The sequence below is a fragment of the Papio anubis genome, chromosome 7, assembly GCF_008728515.1.
Source record: "Papio anubis isolate 15944 chromosome 7, Panubis1.0, whole genome shotgun sequence".
NCBI lineage: Eukaryota > Metazoa > Chordata > Mammalia > Primates > Cercopithecidae > Papio > Papio anubis.
This window is the reverse complement of record NC_044982.1, coordinates 156,861,582-156,880,542: the sequence shown is the minus strand read 5'-3', so window position 1 is coordinate 156,880,542 and position 18,961 is coordinate 156,861,582. Positions and strand designations below refer to the sequence as shown.

At 42.9% G+C, this 18,961-nt stretch overlaps 1 protein-coding gene across 9 annotated transcripts in view; it reads right to left on the bottom strand.

The window, feature by feature from the left end:
* Window positions 1-16,678, bottom strand: part of TUBGCP5 (tubulin gamma complex associated protein 5) — a 44,211-nt gene extending 27,533 nt beyond the window's left edge. For 5 of the 9 annotated variants that reach the window (XM_031668887.1, XM_031668892.1, XM_031668891.1 and 2 more), the window contains exons 1-8: window positions 16,405-16,678; window positions 14,183-14,236; window positions 13,976-14,084; window positions 9,482-9,578; window positions 8,717-8,796; window positions 7,668-7,803; window positions 3,362-3,479; window positions 1,667-1,756 (exon numbers count right to left, since the gene is read on the bottom strand). In XM_031668887.1, the coding sequence (XP_031524747.1) occupies window positions 1,667-1,756; window positions 3,362-3,479; window positions 7,668-7,803; window positions 8,717-8,796; window positions 9,482-9,578; window positions 13,976-14,084; window positions 14,183-14,236; window positions 16,405-16,550 (830 nt within the window). In that variant the 5' untranslated portion in view covers window positions 16,551-16,678. Of the gene's footprint in view, window positions 1-1,666; window positions 1,757-3,361; window positions 3,480-7,667; window positions 7,804-8,716; window positions 8,797-9,481; window positions 9,579-13,975; window positions 14,085-14,182; window positions 14,237-16,404 lie in introns of those variants that run through there. The other 4 variants (XM_031668889.1, XM_031668890.1, XM_031668893.1 and 1 more) reach the window with 3 other exon arrangements.
* Window positions 16,679-18,961: the final 2,283 nt, after the last annotated feature.

Below are 18,961 nucleotides of genomic sequence, written 5' to 3'. Positions count from 1 at the left end.
ACTTCTTGCATTTTTTGTAGAGATGGGGTTTCACCATGTTGCCAGGCTGGTCTTGAACTCCTGAGCTCAAGTGATCCACCCACCTTGGCCTCCCACAATGCTGGGACTACAGGTGTGAGCCACCATGCCCCACCTCAGGAAATTTTTATTATTCAGAATTAGGGGACAAAAAGGTCAGATAATAAGAAAATGGAAGACATCAATCTTTTCATCTGACTACCTTAAGACTCAAGATATTTCAACATCTTAGAGAGAAGTCCAAAACATGTTGTCAAAGCATCTCCCCCATATACTTGATGACCCAAAGAGATCTTCCTATTTCTTTTTTTTTTTTGAGACGGAGTCTCGCTCTGTCCCCCAGGCTGGAGTGCAGTGGCCGCATCTCAGCTCACTGCAAGCTCCGCCTCCCGGGTTCAGGCCATTCTCCTGCCTCAGCCTCCCGAGTAGCTGGGACTACAGGTGCCCGCCACCCTACCTGGCTAGTTTTTTGTATTTTTAGTAGAGACGGGGTTTCACCGGGTTAGCCAGGATGGTCTCGATCTCCTGACCTCGTGATCCGCCCGTCTCGGCCTCCCAAAGTGCTGGGATTACAGGCTTGAGCCACCGCGCCCGGCCGAGATCTTCCTATTTCTAAGAGTGCGAGCATGTCAATATCACAGTTTATGGCGAGAGCACCCGGACCTGGAATTTCACAGTAACCACCACGGGCTGCATTCGATTCCTGGCTTCCAGGTGCAGGCACAGGCCCTCATTGACATATTCTGCCTATTAAGAATAATCAGAAGCTGCCGGCACGGTGGCTCACACCTGTAATCCCAGCACTTTGAGGGGCCAAGGCGGGTGGATCACAAGGTAAGGGGATCTAGACCATCCTGGCTAACACAGTGAAACCCTGTCTCTACTAAAAAAAATACAAAAAATTAGCCAGGCGTGGTGGTGGGTTCCTGTTGTCCTGGCTACTTGGATGGCTGAGGCAGGAGAATGAAGTCAACCTGGGAGGCGGAGCTTGCAGTGAGCTGAAATGGAGCCACTGCACTCCAGTCGGGGCAACAGAGCGAGATTTTGTCTCAAAAAAAAAAAAAAAAAAGTCAGTAGGAAATCTTGCTTTGAACTCAGGTGTTAAAGAAGTGTTGGGGCCGGGCGTGGTGGCTCAAGCCTGTAATCCCAGCACTTTGGGAGGCCGAGGCGGGCGGATCACGAGGTCAGGGTCGAGACCATCCCCACAACTGCCATTAGAAACCCGTGTCTACTAAAAAATAAAAAACTAGCCCAGGCTGAGGTGCGGGTGCCTGTGATCCCAGCTATTGAGGAGGAGGCAGAGGGCAGGAGAATGCATTAAGCCGGGAGGTGGAGCTTGCAGTGAGCTGAGATCTTCACTGCACTCCAGCCTGGGCAGCAGGCAGAGACTAAAGTCTCAAAAAAAAAAAAAAAAAAAAAAATGTTGCTGGATAATCTAAATTAAATCATATATGAAATTATTTGGAAATGAAAAGAAGTAGATGTCAAACTCTCTCAATCTCCACAGTCAAATCTGGTCTGAACTACACATCTAACAGTCCGTTTCTAGTCTGCATGTGAAAATGCTTGAACAGTTTCCTTTCATAAAAGTTTTGCTTCTCAGTAATCAAGCCTCATAAAGACTATTAATTAGGTGAATATATCTTACCATAGGGTTTCCCGAATAACCTGAGTCTCAGTAACCAAAACCCTGTCATCTGGAACATACAATGGATCACTGCTGTACAAGTGCTGGTCCCTAAGACAGCAAACATAAATGTCAATAGAAAGGTTTCTAACTAAGTACATAACTTATCTCAAAGAATATTCGCAATTTAGTGCTAACTAGTAATCAATTAGCAAGTACATATAATAAATGGCTTAAATACCCCCTATATTTTCACATCAATCAGAATACTCAGAAACACTTTCAGAACAATTGCAATTATGTTTATTGCTGATTTAGGCAAATGGTTACAACTATGTAAAGTTGTTTCTGGAAAACAATACGCCTATTTTTGTAGTAAGTATACCAAAACAGAAATCAAAGAATGCCCTAATATATACAATATATTTACATTGAAATTAACAACAAAAAATGGAAACACAGACTATAATTAAATAATACTATAATTTAATGATTTTCTTTTTTTTTTTTGAGACGGAGTCTTGCTCTGTGCCCCAGGCTGGAGTGCAGTGGCCGGATCTCTGCTCACTGCAAGCTCCGCTCCCCCGGGTTCACGCCATTCTCCTGCCTCGGCCTCCCGAGTAGCTGGGACTACAGGCGCCGCCACCTCGCCCGGCTAATTTTCTTGTATTTTTAGTAGAGACGGGGTTTCACCGTGTTAGCCAGGATGGTCTTGATCTCCTGACCTCGTGATCCGCCCGTCTCGGCCTCCCAAAGTGCTGGGATTATAGGCTTGAGCCACCGCGCCCAGCCAATTTAATGATTTTCAATAACAAATAATTAAAAACTATTCAACTAGAATTTTCAACACCAGCCAGGTGTGCTGGCTCACGCCTGTAATTCCAGCACTTTGGGAGGCCGAAGCAGGTGGATCACTTGAGGACAGGAGTTCGAGATCAGCCTGGCCAACGTGGTAAAATCCCATCTCTACTAAAAATATAAAAATTAGCTGGGCGTGGTGGCATGCACCTAAAATCCCAGCTACCTGGGAGGCTGAAGGACGAGAATAGCTGGAACCCAGGAGGCAGAGGTTGCAGTGAGCCATGATTATGCCACTGCACTCCAGCCAGGGAGACAGAGTGAGACTTTGTCTCCCCCTGCAAAAAAATAAAATAAAATAAAAAATAAAAAATTAGGGCCAGGCACGGTGGCTCAAGCCTGTAATCCCAGCACTTTGGGAGGCCGAGGCAGGTGGATCACGAGGTCAGGAGATCGAGACCATCCTGGCTAACACGGTGAAACCCCGTCTCTACTAAAAAATACAAAAAAAAAACTAGCCGGGCGAGGTGGCGGGCGCCTGTAGTCCCAGCTACTTGGGAGGCTGAGGCAGGAGAATGGCGTAAACCCGGGAGGCGGAGCTTGCAGTGAACTGAGATCTGGCCACTGCACTCCAGCCTGGGCAGCAGAGCGAGACTCTGTCTCAAAAAAAAAAAAAAAAAAAAAAATTAGTTGGGTGAGGTCAAGACTGCAGTGAGCCAAGATCTCACTATTGCATTGCAGTCTGAGCAACTATAGTGAGACTCTGTCTCCAAAAACAAAGAAAAAAAAAGAATTCTCAAAACGAAAACAAGTTTAAATTTCAGGGAAGAACTTGATTTAAGTCACAAATCAAAGCCAAATGTCTAAACATCAAAGTTTCTTCTATCATCATATTAAATGAAAACTTTAGCTTCTTACCAGACAGCAGCTAAATTGGAGTGCAAATGTAAACTATGAGGAAACTGGGAGGGCCTGGCTGTCCAATACTGATGGACCACATGATGTTCCAGCCAGCTTCGGTCATCTGGCTCATCTGCTTGAAAGAAATGTAATCAGTTTGAGTTAACAACAACAACAAAATACTGGGTCAGTATATCTGGACTTACAGCTCCATTCAAACGTATAGTTGAAAATGACTTTTTAAAAATAACAGCTACCTAACATTAATGTATTATGATCATTTATTTTAAACCACATTTACCAGCTGGGTTCTACGGCTCACACATATAATCCCAGCCCTTTGGGAAGCCAGGGCAGGATGATCACTTGGGTCCAGGAGTTCAAGATCAGCCTGGTCAACAAAGTATGACCCCCACCTCTACCAAAAAAAGCAAAAAAATTAGCCAGGGATGGTGGCATGTGCTTGTTCTCGGGAGGCTGACATGGGAGGACTGGCTGAGCCAGGAGGTTGAGGCTGCAGTGAGCTGAGATCACGCCACTGCGCTCCAGCTTGGGTGACACAGTGAGACCCTATCTCAAAAAACAAAGTAAAATAAAATAAAACCACACATATAGAAACACATACTAACTTAATTAAATGTAATTGACTAGAAAGTAAAAAAAAAAAAATTGCCACATACATAAAAAGATACAAATGGTATATGTTAATCGTCCAATAACCATTAAGGAAATTGAAACGGTAACCGAAGACCTTCCCAACCACTCCCAAAGCCTCGGGACTGGTGCTAAATTTTGAAGGATTAGATAACCTCTATCATATACAAGTTATTTGAAAAAGCACAAAAAGAGAAAGCCACCTAACATTTTATGAGGCTAATATAACAGTGATGCTTAAACTAGATAAAGGCATGATAAGTACAATTCATCAAACAATAAAGATGAAAAATCCTACATTAAAAAAGAGCTAACCTCCTGGGTTCGGTGGCTCACACCTGCAATCCCAGGCTGGACTGGTCTCAAACACAGTGAGAACTCATCTCTACGAAAAAGTAAACAAGTTAGCTGGGTGTGGTGGCATGCACCAGAAGTTCCAGCTTCTTAGGAGGCTGAGGTGGGAGGATACCTTGAGCCCAGGAAGTTGAGGCTGGAGTGAGCTGTGATCATACTACTGCACTCCAACCTGGGTGACAGAGCAGGACCCTGTCTTAAAAAAAAAAAAAAGTGAATCCGAAATTGAACCCAATCTAATAATGTACTAAAAAATAACATGGTCAAGCAAGTTTAGATGAAGAATTCAAGGATAATTCAATATCGGAAAGTCTATCACTGTATTATTAGGATAAAAGAGAAAAGTTATGAGATTATCTCACAGATAAATAATAGCATTTAATAAAAATTCAACATTTATTTATTATTAAAGACTTCTAGAAGAAAAAAGGGATAGAAGGAAATTGTCTTAATTTTTTTTTTTCCCCACACAGAGTTTCACTCTTGTTGCCCAGGCTGGAGTGCAATGGCACAATCTCGGCTCACTGCAACCTCTGCCTCCCGGGTCCAAGCGATTCTCCTGCCTCAGCCTCCCCAGTAGCTGGGATTACAGGCATGTGCCACCACGCCCGGCTAATTTTGTATTTTTTTTTTTTTGTAGAGATGGGGTTTCTCCATGTTGGTCAAGCTGGTCTCCAACTCCCCACCTCAGGTGATTTCGCCCACCTCGGCCTCCCAAAGTGCTGGGATTACAGGCGTGAGCCACCGTGCCCGGCCGAAATTGTCTTAATTTGATAAAGGCCACATACCCTGAACTCATACCAAACAACCATCACACTTAATGGAGGAGTTTCAGGTATAACCCCCCTCTTACGATGAGACCGAGTTGTCCAGGAAGCCCACTCCTATGAGCTGTTGCTTCCGCTACGGACTAGTAGCGGCTGGGCTGGTAGGCCAGAAAAAGAGATTTGATCATCATGTCACAGAGAAGATACAGGCATAAGAACTAGCACGAAGAGATAAAACCATCAATATTTGCAGATGATACTAACGATCTATATAAGAAACCAAATGGAATCAACTATTATAATTAATATGAGAATTCAGCAAAAATGCTGCATGTAAGGACAACTTACAGAAACCAGTATTATTTCTTTTTTTTTTTTTTTTTTTTTTTTTGAGACGGAGTCTCGCGCTGTCGCCCAGGCTGGAGTGCAGTGGCCGGATCTCAGCTCACTGCAAGCTCCGCCTCCCGGGTTCACGCCATTCTCCGGCCTCAGCCTCCCGAGTAGCTGGGACTACAGGCGCTGCCACCTCGCCCGGCTATTTTTTGTATTTCTTAGTAGAGACGGGGTTTCACCGTGTTAGCCAGGATGGTCTCGATCTCCTGACCTCGTGATCCGCCCATCTCGGCCTCCCAAAGTGCTGGGATTACAGGCTTGAGCCACCGCGCCCGGCCTATTTCTTTTACATTAGGAATAAAGAGGCATCATTCACAAAAATAAAAACTATAACGTATGTAGAAATTAATAAATGAACACTCGAGATCTTTAAAAAAAAAAATCCGAACTCTAGTAAAAGATAAAAAATTACGATAAATGTAGCTATTATTATGTTAAGGCAATCAAGCCTCCCCAAATTAGATGTATAAATTCTCTGCAATCCCAATAAAAACTCCAGCTGGATTGTTTTTAAATTTTTTATTATTTTGAGATAAAGTTTTGTTCTTGTTGCCCGGGCTGGGGTGCAATGGTGTGATCTTGGCTCACCGCAACCTCCACCTGCCGGGTTCAAGTGATTCTCCTGCTTCAGCCTCCCGAGTAGCTGGGATTACAGGCATGCGACACCACGCCCAGCTAATTTTGTATTTTTAGTAGACGTGGGGTTTCACCATGTTGGTCAGGCTGGTCTTGAACTCCTGACCTCAAGTGATCCACCCGGCTTGGCCTCCCAAAGTGTTGGGATTACAGGCATAAGCCACTGCGCCTGGCCTTTTTTTTTTTTTTTTTTAAGTTTACCATCCTGCTTCTAAAATGTCTACAGAAGAATAAAAGTTCACAAATAGCTAAGCCATTTTGAAAAAGAGCAGTGTTTCACACCTGTAATCCCCATACTTTGGGAGGCAGAGGCGGGTGGATCAGTTGAGGTCAGGAGTTTGAGCCCAGCCTGGCCAACATGGTGAAACCCTGTCTCTACTAAAAATACAAAAATTAGCTGAGTGCCGTCGTGCACGCCTGTAATCCCAGCTACTAGAACCAGGGAGGCACAGTTTGCAGTGAGGTGAGATCATGCCACTGTACTGTGGCCTGGGCGACAGAATGAGACTCAAAAAAAAGGGGGGTGGGGGGAAGAGCAAAGTGGGCTTGGCACAGTGGCTCACACCTGTAATCCCAGCACTTTGGGAGACAGAGGCGGGTGAATTGCTTGAGTCTAGGAGTTTGAGACTAGCCTGGGCAACATGGTGAAATCCCGTCTCTACAAAAAAATACAAAAATTAACTGAGTGTGGTGGCCCTCACCTGTAGTTCCAGCTACTCAGGAGGCTGAGGTGGGAGGATCGCTTGAGGCCAGGAGGCAGAGGTTGCAGTGAGCTAAGATTGTGCCACTGCACTCTAGCCTGGGCAACAGAGTGACACCCTTGTCTTCAAAAAAAAAAAAAAAGAGAAAGAAAAGGAGCCAAGAGATTCTCCTGCCTCAGCCTCCCAAGTAGCTGAGAGGAAACTTGCCATCTGTGTATTAAGACATAATCCTACAAAGCCACATAAATAAAAAACAGTCTGTCTGTTTCTGGGTCACACTGACACCAAGAGCACAGATTAGAAAGTCCAGAATAAATGCAGCTGTTCCTCAGTATCCACTGGGGATTGGTTGCAGGAATGCTGCAGACACGAAAATCTGCAGGTGCTTAAGTCCCTGATATAAAATGGCATAGTATTTGCATATAACCTATGCATGTTCTCCCTTTTTTTTATTTTAATTTTTTTTGAGACAGGGTCTCGCTCACTTGCCAGAGCTGGAGCGCAGTGGCACAATCTTAGCAAAATCAGTCCTTCTCCAATCAAAAAAAAAAAATGGAAACATTTAGGGCTAGGAAAGTTCTCAGAAGTATAGGAAAAAAATTACAAAATTACACTCTACATGTATTAGTTCAACATTAATTCTATAGTACTAACACTTAAGCATCATAAAAAAGATTACTAATGATTTTAAAAATTGGTTTTATAAGGATGGTAGAGCTTAGCCAACACCTTGATCACATGGAAGTGATCTCGAACCTTGCCTTTCCTTCTGGGGAATTTGTCTGTTAGAAAATGTCACCACCTCGTAACACAAAGTACCTTTCCAGCTGACACAAGGATCCAGTTTTCTGCTTTGGTCTTGTTCTTCTAACGGTGTCCTGTCTACCTGGATTCCAGAGTCCTCTCTGCTTAAGGGCAGCTGATCATTTTCCTCTTCACTTTCTTCAGACCAATTCTGATTTAAGAAAGAAAGACACTTTAGCTTTATACAGTATAACATTTAAAGCTATTTACATTAAAAGACTAAGACTTTGAAGAAAAGCAAAAACTTTGAAGCAACATGGAACAGAAAAACCAATGAATTTTTTTCCCCTAAATCTCTTGGAAGTGCCTACTATAGGACTAGAAATACGATTATTACTTTTCTATAATGTTGAAATAATAAGGAATGGAATCATTTTTTGTGGCTAAAAGTCCCACGATCACAGATCCTTAAGGGATACTTGTACTCACCCCTTTTAACTTTTTTTTTTTTGAGATAGAGTCTCTTGCTTTGTTATCCAGGCTGGAGTGCAATGGCACGATCTCAGTTCATTGCAACCTCCACCTCCTGTGTTCAAGAGATTGTTGTGCCTGAGCCTCCTGAGTAGCTGGGATTACAGGCATGTACCACCATGCCCAGCTAACTTTTTGTATTTTTAGTAGAAGGGGTTTCACTATGTTGCCCAGGCTGCTCCCGAACTCCTGGCCTCAAGTGATCCACCTACCTTGGCCTCCCACAGTGCTGGGATTACAGGTGTAAGACACCGAGCCCAAACAACTTCTTTTTTTCAAATTTATTTTTTACAAACAGACGCAGATCTTGCTATGTTGCCCAGGCTGGTCTCAAATTCCTAGGCTCAAGCAATCCTCCCACCCCTCAAAGTGCTGAGATTACAGATGTGAGCCACCATGCCCAGCCTCTTTTAACTTTTTAATACTAATGATTTAGTGCAAAATCCTAACCAGGCTTCCATAATAAATGACTCTAGCTTAGTAAGAGTGTTCCTGTTTTAGCTAAGTTGACCTAGGGTGGAAAGACCCATTAAAATCATCTCTATCACCTGGCGTGTATTTAAATTTTCAACAGCAAAACTACTGCCACTTACTGGTGTGTCCATGTAAGGACCAATGTCCATTTCTTCACCTTCCATCAAGTATTTTCCCCAGTCAAAATCATCTTTCTTTTCTAAAAATGTAACAAAAGAACTTCATCAGCTTCCTTATATCTACATTTGAAAAAAACCTCTAAACTAAGGAAAAAAGACTAACAAGACTCAAAATACTCAGGAAATAAAAATTTAAAAATATTGAAACATTTAATAAATTTATATTCTAAAACATTTTACATTTTAATTAACTCATTCTCAAAGGTGAGTGTTCTCTTTTTACAACTGAAGATAGTTTGTAAACGAATACAGTCATCCCTCAGTATCTGAGGGGAATTGGTTCCAGGAGCTACACCACCCTCCACAGTGCTCAAGGCTGATGATAGAAAATGGTGTAGTGTGTGCATATAACCTAAATACATCCTGCTGTATACTTTAAATAATCTCTAGATTACTTATAATACCTAACACCATGTAAATAGTTTTAAAAATTGTATTATTTTAGATTGTTGTATTATTTATTTATTTTTTTTGAATATTTTTGATTGGTATTTGGTTGAATCTTTGGGTGGGTATGGAACCTGAGAATATAGAGGGCTGACTGCATTTTAAATAAAATTTTATAATTGTGATAGCATCTAAAACAATAGAAACACTTTAGTTTCACAGATTTTTGTAAGTTTCAATAAAACTCAATGTTTACTAAGCAAGTAATGAAACAATTTCTCTTTTACTTCTCATATGTTAAGGCATCTAGTAACATACCCACTTCTTTATCTCTTGGTGTCTCCACATAATTGCTGTTTGAAGGAGAGTCTGACAGACACAGAAGAAGTGACAGTATGGAATAATGTGCATCTGTCTTTAAAACAAAAAAATGAACAACATGAATCTCTGAGGTTGGGAAATGCTTTTGACACTAGATTGAGGAAAGATAACTCTATGACAGTTATGTCCCCACTTTTTTTCCTGGTTTGAGAAAACATGAGTTATACCTACATAATTCCTAACCTTCAAAGTTCTTCAAAGCTCAAACGCATATACATAAGGAACCTCAAAGCCATCTGAAGTCTGAGTTCTACATTTCTAACAAGTATAAGATCTGAGTGGATGAGAGCTTTTATTTCTAAAATGACAGAAATGTCTTTAGAATATAATATTATGGTTAAAAGTTATTCTCCTGTGGCAATATGTATCATGAAGCTTAAACATGGCTGATAGTTTAACTCAGATGTACCATATTTTATTTAACAAGTCCCCTATTAATGAAATTTACATTTTTTCACAATCTTTCGCTATCACAAACTTATGTTGTTTCATTTTTTCCCCCCCCGAGATGGAGTTTCACTTTGTTGCCCAGGGTGGAGTACAATAGTGCAATCTCAGCTCACCACAACCTCTGCCTCCCCGGGTTCAACTGATTCTCCTGCCTCAGCCTCCAGAGTAGCTGAGATTATAGGTACACACCACCACGCTCAGGTAACTTTTGTATTTTTAGTAGAGATGGGGTTTCACCACGTTGGCCAGGCTGGTCTTGAACTCCTGACCTTGTGATCTGCCTGCCTCGGCCTCCCAAAGTGCTGGGATTACAGGCGTGGGCCACCACACCTGGCTGTTGTTTCATAATTATGAGAGTTTACTTGTATAATAAATTCCTAAAAAGTGAAATGCTAACTCAAAGAGTGTTTGCATTTGGAATTTTGAGAAATAATGTCAAAATATCTTCCATACACGATACAAACATACATACATATAGAATTACCTGCTTCCTACACCTTTTATTAATCAGATCGGTGAAAAATGTTATCTCAGTGTTGCTTTAATTTACATTTATCTTATGAAATGGTAGGCACTTTTCCATAAGCTTAAAATTATTGATTTTCCTTTATTGGGTATTACTCTCCTTTGCTCAAATTTCTATTTGATTGGCAGTCTTTCCTTATTTATATGATTGATTTTTAAATTGGGATATAAGCAGTGTGGGAAAGCATTAACTCAGGAAGCCCGAATTGCCAAAGCCTTCAGCATCCCCCAAAAGGGCTTATTTTCACAAATAAGCCTTGGCCAGCTTGTGGTGACTGAGCTCTTGAAATATTTGAACTGGCAAAAGTGTTCTGTATGTTCAAATCTTGAACCATGTTGTACTAGTCTGTTTATACAGTTTGTGCAAACAGTGTGACTGAAGGTGAACACCTGCTTTCCTTTGAAGGCTCTGGAACTTCAGTAATTGTGGTCAGTCACGCAGGTCCTATGCCTAAGAGATAAGCCCCCAGTAAAAGCCCTGGAGTCCTGGGCTCAGGTATCCAGGTAGACAACACTGGCCACCTGGCAGTATGTCAGAAGAGATAGAGCAAGCATCCAAACCAGACTCATATATGGCAGGGACGTTGGAATTAACAGACTGGGAATTGAAAACAACTATGATTAATATACTAAGAGTGCTAATGAAAAATGTGGATAACGGCCGGGCGCGGTGGCTCAAGCCTGTAATCCCAGCACTTTGGGAGGCCGAGACGGGTGGATCACAAGGTCAGGAGATCGAGACCATCCTGGCTAACATGGTGAAACCCCGTCTCTACTAAAAAATACAAAAAACTAGCCGGGCGAGGTGGCGGGCGCCTGTAGTCCCAGCTACTTGGGAGGCTGAGGCAGGAGAATGGCGTAAACCCGGGAGGCAGAGCTTGCAGTGAGCTGAGATCCGGCCACTGCACTCCAGCCTGGGCGACAGAGGGAGACTCTGTCTCAAAAAAAAAAAAAAGAAAAATGTGGATAACAAGAAGAACAGATGAGTATATAAGTGGTGAGATGGAAACTCTAAGAAAGAATCGAAGTGTTCCAAATGAAAAACAAAGTGTCAGAAATGAAGAATGCTTCCGATAGGCTCATCCAGTAGACTGGCATGAGCTTGAAAATATATCAACAAAGAAGGCCGGGGTGACTTACGCCTGTAATCCCAGAGTTTTGGAACAAAGGTGGGTAGATCACTTGAGGTCAGGAGTTCGAGACCACCCTGGCCAACATGGCGAAACCTCGTCTCTACTAAAAACACAAAAATTAGCTGGGCGAGGTGGTATATGCTTGTAATCCCAGCTACTCCAGAGGCTGAGGCAGAAGAATTCCTTGAACCTGGGAGGCTGAGGCTGCAGTGAGCCGAGATTGCACCATTTCACTCCAGCCTGGGCAACAGAACAAGATTCCGCCTCAAAAAAAAAATAAATAAAAAAAAAGGAAAGAAAAAAAATTAACGAAATTGAAAACAGGAAACAATAATAGACAGCAAAACCAAAAACTGATTCGCTGAAGAAAGTAATAACATTAATGCATCTCTAGACATACTAACCACAATAAAAAGAGAGAATATACACATTACTAAAATCAGAAACTAAAGAGGGATCGTCACTACTGATCCCACGGACATTAAAAGGATAATAAAGAAGCTGGGCATGGTGGCTCATGCCTGTAATCCCAGCACTTTGGAAGCCCAAGGAAGGTGGACTGCTTGAGGTCAAGAGTTCGGGACCAGCCTGGCCAACATGGTGAAACCCTGTCTCTACTAAAAATACAAAAAAATTAGCTGGGCATGGTGGTGGGACCTGTAATCCCAGCTACTCAGAAGGCTGGAGCAGGAGAATCACTTGAACCTGGGAAGCAGGAGTTGCAATGACTCAAGACTGCGCCACTGCACTCTAAGCCTAGGCAACAGAGTGACACTCGGTCTTAGAAAAAAAAAAAAAAGAAAAAGGAAAAACGTGTGAGGTTATCGCTACACTATATAGCAATCCCCAACCTTTTTGGCACCAGGGACCACTTTTGTGGAAGACAATTTTTCCATGGACTGTTGGGTGGGGGTTGGTTTCACGATTAAACTGTTCCACCTCAGATCATTAGGCATTAGATTGTCATAAGGAGCATGCAACCTAGATCCTCACATGTGCAGTTTACAATGGGTTTTGCTCTCCTATGAGAATCTAATGCCACCGCTGATCTGACAGGAGGTGGAGCTGAGGCGGTCATGCTCACTCACCCCAGTCACCTCCTGCCGTGCAGCCTAGTTCCTAGCAGGCATGTCGGTACTTGTTCATCATATGGGGGTTGGAGACCTCTGCTATAACAAACACATCTAAGATGCCACATAGCAAGAGAAAAGGAAAACTAATCCACCTTGTGTAAGTGGGTGGGGGCTGTGGACAGAGTGGGGATAGTGAAGCAGACAAGACTGCACAGATTTACTGATTCCTTCAACAAACATGCATTGTCCACTGTGCTCTAGGTGTTCGGGAACAAAGAGCCCTATGTCTGTAAAATGTGCATTTTAAAGGAGGAGACAAGAAAGGAACTATAAAGAAGTGAAATACGTAGCATGTGTGGAGACAGTGCTTAATATTAAAAGGGGAAAGGGAAAGAACTATGTAGGCACAAGATGTGCCACAGCAGAGCTAGGGAATGTGGTCCCTCTGTGTTCAGGGAACCCACAGCTGTTTCCATACGCTTGCCATCTTTGGTTTGACCTCTAAGGGGCTAGAGACTGAGCAGATAAGGTCAGCCACACTGGGCTCTGCTTGCTTATGTGACCCACCCCCCAATAAAAATGCTGGTCACCAAGGCTCAGCTGAGTGGCCCTGGGGGGAGTGGAGGGGCAACATTTTGCACATGTTGTCATATACCGTTACTGAGACAATTAAGTGCATCCCCAGGTGACTCCACTGCAAAGGAACATTTGGACATGTGTGCCTAGCTTCTCCTAGACTTTGCTCTAAGCACCTCTTCCCTCTGATGATTTTAATCTGTATCCTTTCACTGTAATAAACTATTAACAGTGAGGATAACAGCTTTTTTGAGTTCTGTGAATCCTTGGAGCAAAGCATTATGCCAAAAGGTGGTCTTGGGGAATCCCCCAAACAATATGAAAGTATACCAGGCATCTAGTAAGCATCTCCAGCCAGCCACTGCCAAGTGCTGAGAAACCATTTGACGATTTTAAGATATCCAAACTATGCTACTATTTGTATCACTCTCTCATCTGTCTTTCCATAGTAGAACTGAGGTGCAAAAATGATTAAATAAGAGCAAGCTCTTTCTTTCATCACGAACTGAGGTATATCTGGTTTGATGGCAATATTTAAATAAATTTCCAGGAGATCCTATTAGCCAGTAGATAATACTAAAATAGAATGTTTAAATAGTAACAGAAGCAAATTGACAATAATCACATAGGAAACAGTAAAATACACACTGGAGATCGCATAATTGAAGGCATACCTTTATTTCCTTTATGCTGGGAAGTGGTGCGTTTAGAAATTCCTCAGTTAATCTCTTCCAGCTAGCAGCTTTGCTGAGATCAGAATGAATGATAAATTTTTCATAAATTCTAAAACATAATAAAAACAATGATTATAAAGCTATCTTAAAAAGATCTATAAGAAAATACATGTATTTTAGGATGTGTACATACATACACTGACTTACCCTTCGATTGTTTTTTCTATTTTGTGGCTGTTCACATCCAAGAAACGATGAAATCTAATAAAGACAAAATGCAATTCTTATGCCAACTCTGTCACACAGGTAAGTGAACTCATCTCATGGCCCTCCACATCCCCCATATGCTCTGTACTCAGCTACACACTTCCAGAATGGAGTGTACCTTGTCCTCAGTTACCTCCACCATCAGACAGGCAAATAATCGCCGTGTCCGAGACTGTGCAAGCAACCGTTCTCCAGCACACAGGTGCTTCCTGACCCTCCCAACCTTGGCTCTGGCTCCTCTGTCTTCCCATAAGGCCCTGTATCTAAATCCAGCTGAACACATTCTACATCAGGTGGTCCCAATCTTTTTATGCTATAGTGAGGCCCACTGAAGCCTAAGGATCCCTTCTCTGAATAATGTTTTTAAATGCCAAAAACGAAATACAAAGGAATCCAATTATACTGGGGTACAGTTGTCAAATATTTCAAGAAGTTTATGATATGGCAAGAAATGTTATTTATGAAAGTATTAAATAACAAGATTTAGCAGTAGGTACAATAACTGCCATTAAAGTAACAGTAAACAACATTTACAAATATCTACAACTCTGATGTGAAAACAGTATGTGACTTCTACTGGCGATAAAGTCACAGGTAGGCTAATACTACTATGGTTTGCTGCCTTCATTTATAATGGAAGGAGATGCTACTTTTCAGTTAGAGATTAGTATAATTTTTTCCTCATCCAAATTAACAAATATCTGAATTATATCTCCAGATCCCAAGGTTAAAAATCCCTTTTATCTCTGTCTTTTTTTAAAGACAGAGGCTATATCTTACTCATCTTTGAATTTCTGGGGCCTAGAATTCTAAATGGCCACAATTTTCAACAATGTAAACATGAACTATTCATTTTTCTGATGGTTTAAAGCATCATAAAATTATAGCATAGCCTGTGCAACTAATGTATATGTATATAACATAGCCTATGCAAAAATTGTTTCCCATTTTTTAGTATCAAAGCCAGCAATCTGTACTTAAAAGAAAAAAATTACAATACTGAGAAACACATGAATCTAGTCCAGTAAATGGGTGAATGGTACACCACTTTACCTATTATAATTTAGTTCCTGAAACCTGTGAATGGAAACAGTAACCTCTAATGTCTCTCCCACCTCTAAAATGATGACCATCTGCCTACTGACATTTAGAAATATTAGTAAAAAAAACTTGAATTTCAGCATTTAAGTTTTTGTGTTGTATAACCTATTTCACACATTGTTTATTTTTGTAAGTCACATTTAAGAATTCAGTTTATTACTTCGGAAACTCGGCATGCTGTAAAAGAATATGAAAGCCCCGTATTCCTATTATAAGCCAACTAGACACTTTATGACTACGATCATTAAAGTAACTAAAATTACGGATTTTAAAAAACTGTTCATTATTCAAGATTTCTACTGAAATTAAACAGGTAGAATATTAACATTAACATTCTTTTAGTAATTTCATTATGGGTAATGACTATAAAAGTATTGTTTAATTTCCCTCTCCCATAAAGAAAAATAGATCTCACTCCACGTATACATCTAAATTCTGTAAGTCTTTAAAAACTAGTTACAAGAGAAACTGCATTAGAAATTGCATTAGCTGACTAAGCCTGCTACGTTGTCAGGCGCTGTGCAGAGATGCAGCATTCTAGCTGGAGTGGAAGCGGAGAAGACAGTCATGACAGGTAAAATCAATGTCATGACACGCGTTTTGTAAAAAGGAGAGCAGGTGAGAGAGACCTTACACTGGGCTGACCAGGGAGCAGGAGTCAGTGAGAATACAATCTCTTTAATTAAACTAAAATAAAATAAAACAAAACATTATAGAGATGGAGTTGCTACGTTGCCCAGGCTGGCCTCGAGTCCCGCCTGCGGCCTCCCAGAGCGCTGGGTTGCAGGAGCGCGCCCCGGTGGCAAGAAACCCAGTTCCACGCTTCCCCCCGTGACGATCAGGACGCGTTCCAGGTAACACACCGTGGGGTGCGCAGAGCACCGCGCCGAGGGCGCTGGCCGGGGGGAGTGGGCGGCGGCAGGGCCTGCGAGGGCTCTCTGAGACCGCGTCCGCCTCAGCCCCATGCCCCGCCCCAGCGCACCCCGACCCCGGGCTGCGCCGGACCCACGCGCGGGTTCCGGGCTGTGTCCCGGGACCCGCTCGCGCGCCGCGCCCCACACCTGAAGTTGGACCAGGCGAAGTTTAGGGCGAGCTGGAAGTTGGGGTCTGCTTCGTCCTGGAGGCCGGCGACACCCCGGACGAGCTCCCGCACGTCGCGCTCCTGCTGCGCGTCCAGCCAGCTCAACGGCGGCCCATGCCGCGCCATGTTTCGCGCGCCTGCAACGCGCTTCTAACGAATTGGTTGCTGTCGCGCGAGAGTTCGAGGTCCCGCGGCAGTTGCCCCCGAAGCTGGCGGCCTTCTCGCGAGAGTTCGCCTTCCCGTGCCGGGCAACTAGCAAGCTGGCAGTTATTCTCGCGACAGTTCGAGCTCCTACTGTGGTGGGTACTGCCTGGAGCTGTCCCATGGTGGCGGCTCGAGTGTGCATATTCTGGTCGCCCGCTGTACATTTTCTACTGTACTCAGAGTTAGTTGGTGTCATCGTGAATTAGATACTTAAGGGTCTCTGGCCAGCCTCGGTGATAGTCAGTGCTTTTGAGAGCAGCCCGTTAGGTGCCCGGTCGGGAAATGCATTGGGACCTGCCTTTCCAGGAACCCTGACCGGCTCAGCTGCTGAACTCTCCCGGCCATGCAGCTGCTCCTTGCAGTGATGGTCCCTGCGGATCTCAGTGCCCCCATCCACACAACACAATCACGCTACGCACATCCGTGCTACACAACCAGCCTCAGCGAAGCAGCGGTCCTGACCGGCTAGCAGTCCCGGCTCGCTTTTACTCCGCCTGCTCCTCAGGGGCGGTTGGGGGGACTTCATAACCCCATCTGGCCAGAGGTGCTGGTCGGGGGAGGACTTCATAACTTCATAACCCCACTTGGCCGAAGGTACTGGGAATGGGGACTTCATAACCCCACTTGGCCAGAGCTGCTTGGGGGACATCACAACCACACCTGGCCAGCGGTGCTGGGAGGACTTCACAACCACACCTGGCCAGAGGTTCTGGGGGACTTCATAACCACAAATGGCGTGTGCCACCACGCCAGGCTAATTTTTGAATTTTTTAGTAGAGACGGGGTTTCGCCATGTTGGCCAGGCTGGTCTCAACTCCTGACCTCAAGTGATCCATCCACCTCAGCCTCCCAAAGTGTTGGGATTACAGGCATGAGCCACCGCACCCGGCGGTGTCCTGGAACTTTACTGAATTCATTTATGAGTTCTAAGTTTTTTGGAGGAATCTTTGGGTTTGTTTAAATATAAAGTCACATCATCTACAAACAACGACAGTTTGACTTTCTTTCTAATATGCATGCTTTTTGTTTCTTTCTGTGGTCCAATTGCTCTGGTTAAAACTTTGAGTACTATGTTGAATAAGTGGTGAAAATGAGTATCCTTGTTTTGGTCCAGATCAGAGAAAAGGCTTTCAGTTTTTTTCCCATTTAGTATAATACTAGCTGTGAGTTTATTTTATAAGACATTTATTGTGTTGAAGTAATGTTCTTTCTATGGACAGTTTGTTCAGGATTTTTCTCATGAGTGGATGTTGAATTTTGTTGAATTTTTTTTTAAATTTTTTAATTTTTTTGAGACGGAGTCTCACTCTGTCGCCTAGGCTGGAGTGCAGTGGCTCCATGTCGGCTCACTGCAAGCTCCGACTCCCGGGTCCACGCTGTTCTCCTGCCTCAGCCTCCCGAATAGCTGGGGCTGCAGGCGCCTACCCCACGCCCGGCTAATTTTTTTTTTGTATTGTTAGTAGAGATGGGGTTTCACTGTGTTAGCCATGATAGTCTCCATTTCCTGACCTCGTGATCCGCCGCCTCGGCCTTCCAAAGTGCTGGGAGTACAGGCGTGAGCTACCGCACCCAGCCGAATTTCATTGAATTTTTAAAAGCATCTATTGGAATAATTATATGGCTTTTGTCCTGCATTCTTTTGATGCATTGTATCACGTTTATTGATTTCCATATGCTGAAGCATCTTTGCATCCCTGGGATGCATCCCACTTGATCAAATTGAATGATCTTTTTAATGTGTTCTTGAATTTGGGATGCTAGTATTTCTTTGAGGATTTTTGTCTCTGCATTCGTCAGAAATATTGGCCTGTAGTTTTCTTTTTGGTTTGTTTTGTCTGGTTTTTGTATCAGGAGAATGCTGGACTTGTAGAATGAGTTTAGGAGTATTTCCTTCTTTTAAATTTTTTGGGTAGTTTGAGTAGAATTGGTATTAGTTCTTCTTTGGATGTTTGGCAGAATTCAGCAGTGAAGCCATCAGGTACCCAGCTTTCCTTTGATGGGAGACTTGTCAGCACTGCCCCTATCTCTCTGTATGTTATTGGTGTATTCATGCTTTCCATTTCTTCATGTTTCAATCCTGGTAGGTTGTATGTGTCTAGGAATCTATCAATGTCCTCTGCCTTTTCCAACTTTTTGGCATATATAGTAGTTGCTCATAGAAGTCTCTGAAGATAATTTGAATTTCAGTGATATCAGTTGTAATGTAGTCTCTTTGTCTGATTTATTTGAGTCTTCTCTTTTTTCTTAGTCTGTCAAAAGAGTTTGTCTATTTTGTTTATCTTTCCAAAAACTGACTTTTTGTTTTGTGATCTTTTGTATTTTTTTGTTTCGAT